At 38.4% G+C, this 16,036-nt stretch overlaps 1 protein-coding gene across 3 annotated transcripts; it reads left to right on the top strand.

Annotated features, from left to right (window-relative positions):
* The first annotated feature begins 33 nt into the window (after positions 1 to 33).
* sass6 (SAS-6 centriolar assembly protein) lies at positions 34 to 15,997 on the top strand. 3 transcript variants are annotated; one of them, XM_084910880.1, is made up of 16 exons: positions 34 to 1,537; positions 2,732 to 2,792; positions 2,915 to 2,994; positions 3,099 to 3,203; positions 3,839 to 4,007; positions 4,355 to 4,432; positions 4,796 to 4,915; positions 6,489 to 6,680; positions 6,892 to 7,086; positions 7,926 to 8,015; positions 9,988 to 10,167; positions 10,541 to 10,622; positions 12,341 to 12,450; positions 13,570 to 13,667; positions 15,306 to 15,397; positions 15,680 to 15,997. In XM_084910880.1, the coding sequence occupies exons 1-16, from the start codon at positions 1,476 to 1,478 to the stop codon at positions 15,730 to 15,732; spliced, it is 1,767 nt and encodes a 588-aa protein (XP_084767006.1). In that variant the 5' UTR covers positions 34 to 1,475; the 3' UTR covers positions 15,733 to 15,997. The 3 variants fall into 3 exon arrangements, with proteins under 3 accessions (XP_084767006.1, XP_084767007.1, XP_084767005.1); XM_084910881.1 differs by lacking the exon at positions 15,680 to 15,997 and adding an exon at positions 15,496 to 15,610; XM_084910879.1 differs by lacking the exon at positions 15,680 to 15,997 and having other exon boundaries at positions 15,306 to 15,477.
* The last annotated feature ends 39 nt before the right edge of the window (positions 15,998 to 16,036 follow it).

The following is a 16,036-nucleotide window of genomic DNA, read 5'->3' as shown; positions in this document are numbered from 1 at the left end:
ATGATTTATTAGTGGACCTCCAACAGACCTCCAAATGTGAAGATCTCTTTTGAAGAGAAATTTGAAATGATCATCCCATTTCCAAAAAAGTGGTGACACTGTATAAAGTGTAAATAAAACCATGCTATAAATTGCAGTTCTCGTAAACACACTCTGCATTTACAATAGACTCTCAGATTTAGCCATTCTTATATTTTGCTTGTTCTTATGTTATTGTATTTTTGCGCACCTCTGTTGCTTGTGAAGCTCGCACACAAGAATTTCACTCACATGTACTGTACCAGTGTACCTCCACATGTGATGTGACAATAAAAGTGATTTGATTTGATTTAGAGCATAAAACACACATCAAAGGAAGTAAAAAGGTTATTTTGGATGTCTGAGAAGTGAGGAGAACCGTTGGTGGTAAATGGACTGGTTCTTTTCTACTCTATGCACTCAAAGCACTTTACACAGCTTGTGCATTTACATTTTTTCCTAAACTGTTACCAAGGGCTTCCTAACTAACATTCACACGATGGATCGGAGAGCAACTTGGGGTTAGTATCTTGCCCAAGGATATTTGGCATGCAGACAAGGGGGAAGCCAGGAATCGAACCACCAACTTCCAGTCAATAGATGACCTGCTCTCCCGCCTGAGCTACAGCCACTCAACGCTGTCCCATGCTGTGGAAGAGAGCAAGAGATTAATAATAACAAATAGTTAAATGCAGAGAGGTGTATAAACACATGGTGATGAAAAGGGATGAGAGAAGGAGAAATGCTCAGTGCATCATGGGAATCCCCCAGCAGTCTAGAACTATTGCAGCATAACTAAGAGAGGATTCAGGGTCACCTGATCCAGCCCTAACTATATGCACAAAAGAGCATTTTAAACCTAATCTTAAAAGCAGATAGTGTCTGTCTCCTGAACGCAAACTGGGAGCTGGTTCCATAGAAGAGGGCACTGAAAACTGAAGGCTCTCTCTCCCATTCTACTTTTAAACACTCTTGGAATGACAAGTAAGTCTGAGAGCTGTATTGGAGTCCTTACCATACTATAAGGTCTTTAAGACAAAACGGGGCCTGATTATTCAAGATTCTTCAAGATTACTCAAGGTAGGACTTACCTACCTGAAAGCAATTTCTATCATTATAGCATGTGGCTTTTTAAAACTAAACTAAATTAAATGTATCACACTATCACCGTGTGGGTCGCTGTGTGCTGTTTCCACTGTGGTCAGCAGGTGGCGGTGTCGGTACCAGGCTTCATGTCTGCCGTCCACCATTAAAGCGTAGAACGAAAAAAAGGACCATATGTTCCGTTTGTACGGTTGGCGCCTGAAAAGCGCCAAATTGAAAGATACCAAACACTACTGATCCAGCTGACTGATGAAAACCAGCATCACTCAGAAATAGTCTGATATACGAACCTTTAACGTTGATCGATGTTCTAACTCGTCACAGCGGCACCGCAGGGAAAGACGGTTTTTGTCATGGAGGAGCTCTTCAACAAAGTGTTGCAGGTTAATGTCAGATGCAGGGACTGCGAGGAAAGGTAAGCCTGTGCACACGGACACGGACGCACTATTTAAACAGCTTGGTTTGAAGTTACACCTGACGAGAAGAATAACTACGGTCATTCTGTCGGCACACACGAAACCTCCCCATCCTGACTGCGGCAAACAGCTGTCGGTCCAATCCAACCGGGGAAAACAAACAAACGTGTTGCACAGACTAATGCAAAGCACGTTAATATTAATCAAATGAATGATAACCCAAAGCGTACTGCAAATCCAAGAGTTTCTCAAGGCAAAGCAATGGGATATTCTTGAATGGTAAAGTTAGTCGGCTGTTCTCAACCCAGCAGCATGTTTTTCAGTTACAGAAGACAACGCTGAGACATTCAGAGACAAACAGCTGGAGGCCTGACAGAGCATCTCAAGGCAGCATGTAGTGATGTTCGTGGGTTTGACTTTAGCTTGTCTAATTATGTTTGAGCCTCTGAAAACGGCAGTCTATGTATGCAAACTGCTGTATGTCCTAAGCAGTTTCTGCAGGTAAACCCCTGAATTAAAGCTAAATGTCTTCACTTTAGGTGCATCTGGATTGTTTGATTTAAAATCCACCGTGGTGGGTTACAGAGACAAAATCACAAAAATGTGTCTTTGTCAGAATACTTGTAATGTAAATATACACAATAATGGAAACAGAGTAGAACTTTTTTTGTGCATTTTGGGTTTTGGTAACCATTCAAAATGCTTTTACTGTACAAGTGTGCAAGTATGCTTCACATAAACAAACAGTTGTGAGAGAACACATCTGTATATTGAACCAGATGGTGTTCTGACAGCAATGTTCACTGCAGCAGTACCAGCGAAGTTCTGATGGTAAATTAGACACAGGAAAAGATTACTGGCATAGATGAAAATGAAGGGCGGACACTTAGTGCTAACAGCACAGTGTTTTAATATTTTGGCATACTGAAAGGTAAAGGCAGGTGACATGCTAATGTTGTTAGCAGCCTTCATAAGTTACTTCACATAAGGGTAAGTGAGCCTTTGTGAATGCTGCATGGAAAGCATTGCAGAATCAGAAGCAAGTGTTAGTGTATTTTGCAAACATTAATGGGAAAATGAAACATTTTCATATTCCTGTCTTTATTCTGTTCGTGGATTTTTGAAATGAGCTGAACACTGAAAAACAAGTGCTTGAGTCACCAAACATAATGTTTAATTGCTTCATTTTACAGAAAAGCAAATATTCGTGTCACAATTGAACTTCAGGTGACAACAAGTCCAGTGCACAAAAGAGTGAGTGGGACATTTTATTTGGAATTTGTATCGTTTTAAAATAAAGAGAGAACTAAACTATATACTACACTACACTTACATTATATCATTTAACATTTCCTGTTTTTTACATATTACATTAGGATCTTCTAGTACGGATAACAGATGATATAGATCCATATTTTCTCTTCAACCTTGCAATATCAGAAGAGGATTTCCAAAGGTAAGTGTAAAAACATTTGTATGAAGTAATGTGTTGTGTTAGAGCTAAGGGACAAAGCATCTTCAATATTAACTAATGTCATTTGTGTTTGAATTGTTGTGTAGCTTGAAAGTCCAACAGGGTCTACTGATCGATTTTGCATCATTTCCTCAGAAGTTTATTGACCTGCTTAACCTGTGCATTTCCGAACAAACGTCAGACAGTCCAAGGTATGAAGAAAACCGACACATGACATCACACTGTTTGAATAAGCTAAGCAAATATATGCCATAAATGTATTTTTGTTGTTGTTGTTTTGTTTTGGGGTTTTTTTTTTGTTTGTTTTTTTTTGGGGGGGGGGGGGGGGGGGTGTTTTGTTTTATTTTACTTATCTATATATAAATTTTTTTTTCTGTAATAATATCTGAATGATCTACATGGGAGAGTATGTATAACTATATCTATGTGTTTCCCCAACACTGTTCATACACGATGTACATACATTACTATTATACACTCAATTTTTTTTAAAAATTAATTTCCTCCTCTATTTTATTTGAACTATCTCTTCCTATTGGTTAAAATGTTGTTGGAAAAGCAATAAATAAATCTTTGAGAAAAAAATTAATGTATTTTATCAGCCAGTGTCATCCCGTCTCAAGTGACGCTGTGATAAAAGTAGACACGATTCTGTCTTGGAATTTGAAATTGGTGAACAATAAAGTTGCTTGTTGCACGTCCCTATGCTCATCATTAAGTATCACTGGAATATTTAAAAACATTACAAATATGTCCTACTGACTTAGTAATTTGAAAGATATAAATTAAAACCTTTTGCACAGACTAACTGTCGTCCTTTCCACAGATTTCTTCTTCATTTGTCATGTCAGTCTCCAGTGCTAGAAGGTCCCGCCAACTTCAGTGTCATAGAGACAAACGCGTTTAAGCACCTTAACCACTTGTCTTTACGGCTTTCTCAAGCTTCTGACAAAGAGGTTAAAGATTACCTGGCAGTTTGTCTCTCCTCTCTGAAGGTTGGTTCCATTTAGCTTCTTCATACTTTATGCCACTCATCAAAAAAACCAACCCTTTAAATAAATACCAAATTTTAATGTTAGTTCATGTAAGTAAAACGTTGTCATGTACATGTTAAGTGTAGTTGTTAATCCCAAAGATGGGAGCTTGTATTGCTTGGGTGGGCTTCATGTTTTCAAGCTTACTTATATTTTAGCTTTAGTTTAGTTTGATCAGCTGAAGGCAACATCTTTATAAAATATTCATTTGAATATAATTGTCTAGTCAAATAATTATTTTTGTTTTTCTGAGCAAAACTGAGTTTTAACAGGTTTTGTCATGTTTATGTCATTTTTTGTTGTGTCAGGCAGAGAAACATGCCCTAGAAATGAAGCTTAAGACGACTGAAGGTGATCTGACCAGGCAGCTGAATTATGCTCAACAGGTGTGCATTATTTTTATTTTTTAAGATATGATACAGCTTACTTGCGTACTCACGGTTTAGTAGTTCTTGCGTTACAGCAATTAATGTTAAGTGAAACGTAACCATTGTGATTTTTCTTTAATAGAAATTTCAGTTTATTTATTAATAAACTGCCCATTTATTGATTTTTTTCATGTAATTTTTTTTTATTAAACAAAAGTTGAATAATTATTTTGTATGCGGTCAAACATAGCAAGGAAAACTGGAATCTGCAAAGTTGTAATTATCAGATCAACCTTTAAAAAGAGTTCCACAGAGTTGTCCACAGTGTGTTCTATGTAACTATAACATGCAGCTGAACAAGTGATCATATGTGGATCATAGACGCTGTCTGAGAAGACCAAAGAGTTGGACAAACTGCGCTCAGAGTGGACGACTCAGACCGGCTCGCTGTCCAGCCTTCATTCTCAGGAGCTGCAGCTGGAGAGAGACAAGGCTCTGGAGGCAAGACTTCTCTTTTAATCAGCACAAATTCATCAGCTATGTTTTTAATATGGTTATTAATGTCAAAACAAGCTGTGCACAGCGCCGTATCTAAGGAAGCTCGGCAGGATAGAAGTTATTTTACCTGACTTGGAGCAAAGAGCAGCTAAAAAACATTTGGAGAAAGAGCATCTCTGATCTGTTTAAAAAAAACAAAAAACATAGTCGCACAAGTAAAATGTTATTTCCTAAAAAGTCACAAGGTTTCATTTAGATTCCAGGTTTTCAATTTTGAGTTGTAGAGCACTATGGTGTCTACATTACTCAGTACTTTATTGTACTTCTTTATGCCAACGTATCAAACGTAGAAAATGGAAAACAAATCTATTAAACTTTATTAGTTTAAATCATTATAATTCATGAAATTACTTAAAAATAATTGTTCAAAGCAAGTCAGCTCATAATTTAGATGGCAAGTGCTTAAAAAGCATGCGATGTAAATATTTGTGTGGTCATTGTAGGGCTCGAGGTTGACCTAGTCAGGGTCAAATTACTGTGACATTAACATGGAACTTCAGATTAGCTCCCTTAGCTTATGCTACATTTTTGTTAGTTGTGTTTTGGATTTACTACCTTCGTGTATGTAAAGTGGGAGAAATGAACCTTTAAAAGTGTTACAAACACGTACGATGTGATCCACGAGTATTAACTAAGATTTACAAGTGTGTGCAGTGATATGTTTGCATTGTTAACTTTGACAGCAAATTTTAAACTAGTTTTAATCGGCCTTTTGAATAAAGCGTCAATTAGTAGTAGTAGTAGATTTAATCTGATGTTGATTCAGCGACTAAAATATAAAGTGTAGAAGTCGCTTTTTCATCGCTCTACACAGTTTTTAAAAGCATCTTATATTCATTGACATCTTATGTTGTAAATGTGCCCTCTGCAGTCTCTTATTTCTTGTTCTTTATTTTATATACTTAGCTTTTTGTCTCAAGCTCTTTCTGCCTGCCACTTCCACGCTGCTGGAACACATGAATTTCCCCAATGAGGGACAATAAAGGATATTTCTGTTCTATTCTGCATGACAGTGTGAAATTTGTCTCAAAACCTCATGTGGGCATGCAGTGTGGTATCGGTGCGTATCAGGCAATTCGTGCACATACATAAAATTTTTTAATAGTGAGCGAGAGGGCTGTTACATGTATTTTTAGATTTGTAAGCACTGAAGGATTTATTCAGGTTTATGTGTGCACATTTATGTCGTTTTCCGTGTGGTCAGATTTCTTTGTATCTGTTTGTGGATCGGAGCACACATTTGTGAGCCCTCAAAAGTAGAACACAAATCACTGCACACAGTTGTAAATCTTAGTCTATGCTTGTGGGTCATACCATACGAATTACTAACACTATCCTCTGCATAGTTAACAAGACTCAAAACCCTGTCTCACAATATTAACCACTTGTGGCTTTGTTCTTAGCTCAGTCTCTTGGAAGCAGTCATTTATTTGGAACCTTTGAAACTATAGGGATCAAAAGCAAAGCTAAAGATTGCCCTGCAGAAATGGTTGGAGATTGTTTGTCTGTCTTCCAGTTACAGAGCAGGTTTCAGCAGCAGACAGAGCAGCTTCGTCAGGAGCTGGAGAGTGCTCATAAAAAGAGCAGCCATCAGCTTAATAGTCGACTGACGGAGTTGGAGGCCTCGTGCAGAGAACTGACTGAGAAGAAATACAAGAACGAGTCTGCCATCCGAGACCTGAAGATTAAAGTAGTTGGTGCAGACGAGGTAAGTGAATGTTTAGGATGAGGAATTATTGCATCCAGGTGACTTGCTCTTAATGTGTGAAACTTTATTAGAATTTGTGTGTTGGCAGCAGATATAAATTTCATCCATCCATCTTCTGTAGATCATCCTGTCATGGGGGCAGCGAAAGCTGTGCTGAAAGCTCCCCACAGCAAGAGAATGTTGTTGATTATTTTCTTTCTCTTTCATATAGGAATGCCAGCATTTAAAGCAGCAGGTCCTGTCTCTCAGGAGGGAAAACAGCACCCTGGACGCAGAGGTCCATGAAAAGGACCGTTTGGTGAGCCAGATGCAGATGAGAGTGGCTGTTCTGGAACAGGAGGTCAAAGATAAGGATCAGTTGATGAACCGCACCAAAGAAGTATTGGAAGCCACTCAGCAGCAGAAGGTAGGGAAGCCCTCTTCTGCATCGGGGACAGGGGGGCATTAAGGATTCAGAATGAGAGAAATTATATGACGTTATGAATAGGAAGTCACCAGGAGTCACCGTGTACAGACGAATGGTTAGACTCAGGATGTCAGTGTTGTGCAATTCAATTTCAATTCAGTTTAATTCATGAATCCTTCTGTCTTGATGCGTGCTCAATCATCCAGGTATGTAAATCCCAAAAGGTTGATTCTGGACGTTGTGTTTTCAGTGGGAGAAATGTTTCATCACTCATCCACTACCAACTCTGCTGCTAACTAACTGTTATGCAGAAAATAAACATCTGTGTCAGACTGGTCCAACTTTTATGCTGGAAGTCATAACTGGTGACAAGACTTGGTATACTGTCTCAAAGCCCCGAAAATGCCTCGGGGTTGTTTTTTTTTTTTTTACTATGAGAGTATAAGTGAGGTGTTTGGTTGTGATGTCCGGAGGCATCTGAGGAAGAATTTGTGATGCAGACAACCTGAAATGAAGTGAACATGCAACAACTGCAACATACTAACAAACAGCATGTTTGAAAGGTAGATGTGTTTTTGGAATCGCCTACAAAAACTTTGTTCATCAAAATAAAATTCAAGTTGACAAGCTGCTGTTTTTAGACTTACACACATGGCATTGCACAAGGGGTTGCCAGGGGTTTATCTAAAAATGAAGAGGTGCAGCAGAAGACTACCCTGATGGAGGCCAAATTTAAATCAGGATTGTTCATCAAGCCTTCAAGGTTTTTGTTTTTTGTTTGTTTGTTTAATAAAATTTTGCCCTTCGGATATTTTTAACCAGCTTGCTTTTTGTTATAGGAATCAGTGGAAGAAAATGCAGAAAGTAAGGAACTTCAGATTCGAAAACTTGAAGCTACAGTGAAATCACTTTCTGAGGAGCTGATAAAGGTTTGTCAGTTTGTGTGTGTTTGTGTTCAAAACTCACACTTTTTATCCTTCAAGCTCGAGTCCTTGGGCCTTGGAGCACAGAATCTTTGCTATATCTTCTAGACAGAGATCTTTGATGTTGTTTAGGGATCTGCTGGAGCCACTGGCACAGTTTGGGGTCACTGCCCCAAGTGCCTCCTCGGTTAGCACGGGGACCACTGCTGCCTTGACCTTCCACATATTGGGGTCTTGGCAGTGCATAGGCTCGTCAGTCTAGTCTTACATTCTCGAGTGACTTCTCTGTCTACCAGTCGCTGGTGTTTTTGCTCCTTGGTATTTGGTACTGGGACCGATCCATTCTTGGGGATCCTTGGGATCGGGATATTCCAGTCTTCGGATAGCCATTCTGGGTGTCTCAGTCATTAGCCATTGTTTTGTATTTTATATAAAAGGTTTTGGAGAAGATTTCAGACATGCATCTGAATGGAGGTTTTAAGGTTGTTGTTTTTTTTAATTTCACATATGTAAATCTAAATAATGAAATATATTTTAAACAGAAAACGAAGTAGAAAAAAATCTAATTGCTACAAATATCTCTGATATATACGTGCTCAAAAAGGAGTGGGATGAAGTTTACACTTTCTTTTTAGTCCTTCCCCGCTCACATTCACTCCTGTGGGGAATTTAAAATCACAGATTGACCTGTGCATGTCTTTGGACTGTGGGAGGAAGCCGGAGTACCCGGAGAAAACCCATGCAGACATGAGGCAAACATGCAAACTCCACACAGTAAGGCAGTGGCCAGATGGTGGATTTAAACCCAGGAATGTGAGGCAGCAGTGCTAACCACCGCGCCACCGTGCTAGCCCTGCATCAGATTGGCACCTGTCCAGGGTGTACCCTACCTTTTACCCTATGGTAGCTGGGATAGAGAATGGATGATGGATACTTTTATATAATAATGCTGTTTAATAAATGATAACTCAGTCTTCCTTGATATAACATATAATCAGAAAATATACATAAATAACTATTTATGAGTCACAGTACAAAGTCAGAGAACCTCCCTTTGACTTTGACCTTTGGCTGTAATTGAGAGTATTTCTGTATTTTCCATGTAATTTTATGTGCCATATTAAATGTAATTAAAAATTAATTTTAAATTTTTTGACAGATGAATGCAGTTAATCTTTAAAACACTGGTTTTCATTTTAGAAATTGCAATCAGCAGTTCAATTTAAAAGACCTGTTTTTTCTTTTTAAAATCTTTATTGTTGCTCATTAATAAGACAAAAGTATTTTTTATCCAGTTAATCGATGCAGTAATCGATAGAATACTTGATTACTAAAATAAATGGTAGTTCCAGCCCTTGGCAGTGCTTTCGCAGCCTGTAGGGAGCAATGAATAGCCCATCTACCTGCAGTGAGCCAGTTGGAGGTAATGGTTGTAGCTATGGGCGACTCTTGTTTGTGCTGTTGATGGTCTTCCAACCAGCTGCATAGAAGAGCAAAGTTATAACAGATGAACAGATGCGCTGAAAAGAATGAAGACGTGTCCCCTGCAGCTGTTACGTGTGCTTTTCATTATCTCTTTTCTGGTCTTTGATGTTTTTCATGCTTCTTCCGTTCCCTGTAAGCTCCAGAACAAGAGACGTGCACCACTCCCTTTTCTGGTTCACTTCTCACCCAACAGCATTCAGCCTACTTAGTTTGGGGGGGACTACACAGGACCATGTTTTCAAAGCTTGAGAACTTTTCTCCCCATGCAAATGGGCACAACCACTGTAGTATAAAATGAGCAATATGCAGGAATGCCCTACACAGTGAACCACATCCTGTTTTATAGGGTGTCGCTTATACTGATATTGGTTGCTTTGGAAAGAAAGTGAACGGACTGCATCTCTGTTATAGGGAAAAAATAGAAGAAGTTGTGAGTTTTGAAAATGATCAACTCCTCTTTTTGATCTATCCTTTTTTTCTTTTATATATACAGGCTAACGGTATCATTAAGAAGCTGCAAGGAGAAGTTCGAACCTTAGTAGGAAAAATAAAAGTCAAAAACACTGTGACAGTGTCGCAGGAAAAGATTCTCCAGGAAACTTCAGAGAAACTTCAGAGTGTTGAAAAGGATCTACAAAGAGCTCAGCAGCAGCTCAACACTAAGGAAGAACAGGTATGTCACAGACTGAAGCCTTTTCTTTTGGTAAAGCAGTAAAGGAGATCTCATCAGTCAAACCAGTAAATCAGTACAAGTACTTTAAAAAAATACAAAAAGAAAAAGTACAGTACTGTGTGAACTGTGAGCATAAAATAAAATAACAACCTGAACTATTGATACTAGGCGAGATGGATCCGTCCTTTCATGTTGTTATAACATGTCATTCTGTTTCTGCCATCCAAATGTCAGAGCAGAAATTGAGACTTGTTAGACCAGGCGTTGTTATTCCAATATTCTGCTGTCCAGATTTGGTGAGCCTGTGTGAAATGTAGCCTCAGGTTCCTGACAAGAATAACAACCAGTGCAAAATATTCTTTTTATTTTTCAGATTTTAAAATTAAATGAGCAGTTGGAGGCCACGGTACAGAAGCTAAATGAAACCAAAGAAGTGCTGAAAACTAATGAGAATGGTAAGGAAGCTAGTCCTGTTCAATGGACCCTCTGAAAACTGACTTTCATGTCTTCAAAATCGTTAAGGTTTACAAATCCAGCAAAGCTTCTCAATCCATCAGTGTTTATGGAGTCCACTTCCATATGGCGACGTACACTACAACTACATTTTATTTATATAGCGCTCGTTAACAACAACAGTTGTGATTTGGCAATATTAGAAACCCCAACTATCACACAACCATTAGCAAGAAATTGATGACAGTGGGAAGGACCAGGCTCAGCTATCTGCAGAGAGATGGGGGGGAAGGGGAAACTATAGATGAGTGAAGAAGAAACACTATGTCTTTGCTTAGCCAGATTAATTAAATAGCATCTTATTTCTTAGTGTAAACTTTGAGCTTCATCCAAAGCACAATCTGTTGATTCACCCGCTAATTGTATTCACAGTGATTTGCCTGCCTAGCCTAGCCTAGCTTAGCTTGTAGCCAACTCGCTAGCAGCATGGCCTCTATACCTGTCCCTCCTGCAGTTTCCTGCTCAGTGTGTCAGATATTTAGTTACTCCTCTGCCTCCTTTTGTAATAACAATACTTGTAGTAAATGTAGCCTTTTTGCAGCTTAGGCTGACCTGGCTTCAGACCCTTGAAAAGACATAGTCAGTTGTCTTCCAGGGGCCAGAGCAGGTGACATTCAGGGAAATTTTTAAACTGCTGGTTAAAGTTAAATGTACATTTTGCAAAATTATAATTCATGTCAACAGTAATGACACCTGGTTGCATCAATCGGAGGTAACTAAATGAACATTGAATTGGGGACTAACTTTACCAAAACAATCTTGGGCTTAGTCATTTTCTCTGGTACCCTCCTCAATCGGCCCAGGAGTGACATTTTTAGGCACTTATTTCCCTTTGATTGCTGGCTGTCTGAGTAGTAAAAAATCAGTGGGCTCTAAAGATGATTGGGAAACTTTCAAGTCATCTTTATTTAAATAGCACATTTAAAAGACATCAAGTGTCGGCCAAAGGGCTGAACAGAGGGATGATATGATAAAAAAGAATTAAAAATGTACACAAGCACACATACGTGAACATAAAATACATGTATACGTATACACATGCAAACATCATCCAATGAGAAGACCAGAATAGCTAAAACAGAATAAAAGTGGTGTCAGAGAGATCTGAAAGCCTTGGAAAATAGTATTCAGATTCTATTTGAAGACTTCCAAGGACAAAGAGGATTCAGGGGAAAATCTGGTCTTTTTAGACAGCATCCACCCCATTGTGGATGGAGGAGCTCTCATTTCTAGAAATCTGGACAAATTTATTAAAACCCCCAGAACATGATGGGTTGGGACAAAGCAACAGAGATTCATTTGTCTTACACGCCTCTCTGCAGCTTCTCTCCAAAACCCATCCCCTTAGATGCTGCGTCTGCCTCCTTCTGAGTCCCTGTTTATACATGAATCAACAAATTGATTTACATTTTGTCATTATGGAATATTGTCTGTAGAATTTTGAGGTGAAAAATGAATTAATTCCATTATTGAATAAGACATAACATAAAAAACATTCTTTCCAGATGCACTGTAAGTATCTGCTCCTTGCCTTGGCTGCCTTGAGAAATGTGTGGATGACAAATAATTTGTATTGTGAATAGCAATCTCATTCACATTATGAAAGTTGCCATTTAAGTGTAGCACATTTACTAGTGTGTTTATTTTCATTTTACCACAGTTATAAATTGGCTTAACAAGCAGCTAAATGAAAAGCAGCTGTCCAGAAAAGCACAGGGTCTGGAATCACTGGAGAATCCTGCAGTCTCAACCACAACAGCAGGACTTGGGGTAGGTGACAACATACTGATGATGTTTATTCTTCATCCTTCCTCTTAGATATTACTACAAGCTTCATTCCTATTGTGCCATTCAGCTCAATATAAATATGTTTTGTGTCATTGAGTGAGAGATTATGGCAGTAAGAGACGGCAAAGTAAGAAAATTTCAATTTGGTCAGTTTCTTTCTTGAAGCAATGCTTGTTGGCAATAAATGTTATATTGTTGGAAAGCCTGTGTAATTGCTGTTTCACTAAATGGTGTGTGAGAAAAATGCATTTGCAAGTTGAACAGCAGCACTGGGCATGTGGGTTGCGCCACATTTATTAGATTGGGTGATTGAAGTCGGAGACATATCGACATTTAGCAATTTATTCATTCAACAAAAAGGGGCCTCAGTAGCATGTTGAAGGACCATACACAGCCACAACAGCCTGGCACCACCTGCACCACCTCCTTATGCCGGTCACCTGCTCAGTCACACACCTATATGGGATGGCATCCCATTCTTTTTTGTACGTTATTTAATTACGCACAGAAGACAGTAATTTATTAACTATTCATTATATTAGTTTCGAACTTCTCCATTAAATGACCTGAAATGAATTGTCATTTAACAATATACACATCAACATAAGCCTATGAACCTAATAATCCACCCTGGAAGTAATAAATGCAGAAAAGATTTGGTGGGTTTTTCGTGGGTTTGACCAACAAATGCATTATTCACAAGAAGCATTGTTACAATAAAGAAATAATCAATTCAAAACAATCACGTCTAGTTTAACATAAGCTTAGAGAATGACGGGATGCCTGAGAAAGAGAGAAGTAGCGTACTGGGACAAATGTTTAAGAAAGCAGGTGAAGAGCTGTAGTAACTACAGAGAGAGAAAGCTGCGCCAAGGGAAAGAGTTGTTGAAGCTAAGTTAATAAGAGGGGTGATGATCAGTGAGCAGCAGTATGTCATCACTGACGGGACGTTTGCTTTCAGAGTGCTGATGGAGAAGTAGAGAGAAGGTCTGAAGGGGCTTCACTGTGTCTTTGTGCAACAGTCTTATGTTTGCACATTATAGCAGATCAACAGCACTAACACCACCTGAAGATATCTCTGTATTTTTTCTGGCACTTCAGTTTTATCCTCAGACAGCCAAACCTGTTGTATCTCCCATGGCGGCTGCTGGGATCAATCTTACTGATGAGCACCTCGGGAAGTCATCAAACAGACAGATGTGAGTTTGTTGACTTAGTATGACTGAGTATACATTACACTCAAAGACAAATGAGCCAAAGTAAAACTGTGCAATTTATAAAATGTATTATCTTTGAGTAATGTAAGTATTTAGACACATTTATTGATATATGTTATTTTTTTATTGGTATTCATTTATTTTAATTAATCTCATATCAAATGTGAATATAAAGAAAATAATGTTAGTATAACTGGAAGTTAGTGCACTTCTCAGATATGGGTTAGCTCTAGCTCAGGAGGCAGAGCAGGTCATGTACTAATTGGAAGCACTACACCGGTGAAAATCCAGGAAGTGGACATTGAGATAGTGGACTCTTATAGGTACCTGGGTGTTCACCTGAATAATAAGCACTGTTTTATGCAGGTATAGGCACAAAATCTCACTAACTTTCCTGTAAAAGTTTGCTACAGATACTATCTGGTCCAGGACTGTTACTGTTTTTAGAGTCAATTTCTGTCTGATATTGTACTTTTGTGTACAAATGTAATACACTTCTCTATCATTATCCGGTCGTTAAGTGATGACGTGACGAATCCTACTTCCGGGCCTAAAGTAGTCTGCGTTTAATATGGCTTTTGTGTTGTTAACATGTTTAATGTTTTGTATTTTCTTCTATTTAATCTCAAAAAGCTCCTAAAACAGTCAGTGATCACTGTTGACCTCCCTCGGCTTTTATTACCGCTAATCATTTATTTAAGCTCAGTTTTTAAAACCGTAGGATGTAACTACAGCCCAGCCCATGCAGCAGTATATGAATGACTAACCTCGTATTGTGGATGGATTATCTCAGTTGTTCTCCTGGCTGAAGTTTGGTCCTTTTACAGCATCCTGCCATGCGATTACATTTGTTCCTGACCACCGAGAACACTCACGTTAACTTATCAGTGGAAAAAAAGTTAGCTTGTTTATATTATGCTAACATAGCGGTGTCGCTAGCGGTCACGTAGCACATCATTATATACCAGCTAGCCAAACTTCAGTAACCCTACAAACGTCACTGCTGTTTAGTTTTCTGTCTTCATTTATGTTGGAAGTGATAACAGAGCTGTACGTTTTAATTTGTTTCCAAAACCCCGCAGTCAGGACATGCTATATTGTATTTAGATAGAAGCTAGCAAGCTAACTTCCTACTAACTTCTAACTCCGTTAAATGTCAAAAATTCCGTTTTCATGGATGCCTGGATGTTAAACTCAATTGCTACACCTGGTAGAGCAGAACGCTGATCTTTTTATTAAGGATGAAAGACTTTAGACAGTTTTTCAACTCTCAGTAATGCCATAGTGATCGTTTGATATATGGACCTGCAGCAGAGTTTAGGCCCAGACACGGCTAGTGACGTCAGACTTAACGACCGGATAGTTGTCTCTCTTGCTTTAGCAGGGAAGGAAGAAGTTTAAGGTCTCTATCCAGGCTGATAAATGTGTTTCTTTATAGCAGTATGCAATTTTCAGCAGTTATAAATTTAAAATGATTTTGATTCCATGACAATACCAGTGGTAGAACAACAAACTCTTTTTGTTTGTTTGCTTTAAATATTAATTGTGAATATGTCTCTGTGGTCAGGAATGCAAAGTGATTTTGTGTTCTTCAGGCTTGTGTTTTCTCTTTGTCCTTAGTGGAGACTCTGCAGGTCTGGATTCTAAGTACTTTGAGAAGAGAGATGATTGCATCTCGATCTATGGTCTTTCATCTAATCCACGTCAAAGAGGTAAAAGCGTTCGTCTTTTAAAGATCAGCATCTACCACATATTAATTTCAGTGCATCAAGTTTTTCATTTCATGGCTTAGTAGTGTTTCTCTTTTTAGGGATGCAGCAGTAAATCTGTGGGGCAACAAAGCTAGTTTGTTAAACATAATGTAACGCTAATTTAGGTGCCTTTAAAAAAAATACGCAAAAACGAAGAAAAAAATAGGTTTTTTGATTGAGACGCTGAATGCGTGTGATAATAAGTAACAGTAATTTGATTCTGTTTGCTTGCTTTGTGTTCAGAGTTTCCTCAGAGTACAAAGCCATCTATAGCTTCAGCTTACTTCTCTGCATAAAACAGAAGTTTCAGGATCTGCAGAAAGATTACAATGGAAATGGACTTAAAACCATCAAGTCATGTCTTCGGCTCTTGTACAAAACTGTTACTGTTGCATTAAATAAATTTGTTTTAATGAGTGATTCTTATGGTTAATTCTAGTGATCACTGAGAATGTATTATTGTATGTGAAATAAAATTGTTCTGTTTTTCTTATGTTTCGGCCCCTAACTGTGTTTTACTGTATACAGTGTACTCTTGAATAAACAGCCTTTCCAGTCTCACTTCATTTCTGGATATCTTAAAATTGATCCAATATCGCA

Source organism: Perissodus microlepis, chromosome 17 (genome assembly GCF_051167445.1).
Source record: "Perissodus microlepis isolate ML-2025 ecotype Zambia chromosome 17, ASM5116744v1, whole genome shotgun sequence".
In the NCBI taxonomy this organism is placed as follows: domain Eukaryota; kingdom Metazoa; phylum Chordata; class Actinopteri; order Cichliformes; family Cichlidae; genus Perissodus; species Perissodus microlepis.
Note: the sequence above shows the minus strand (reverse complement) of the source record. Positions and strands in the feature narration are given on the sequence as shown.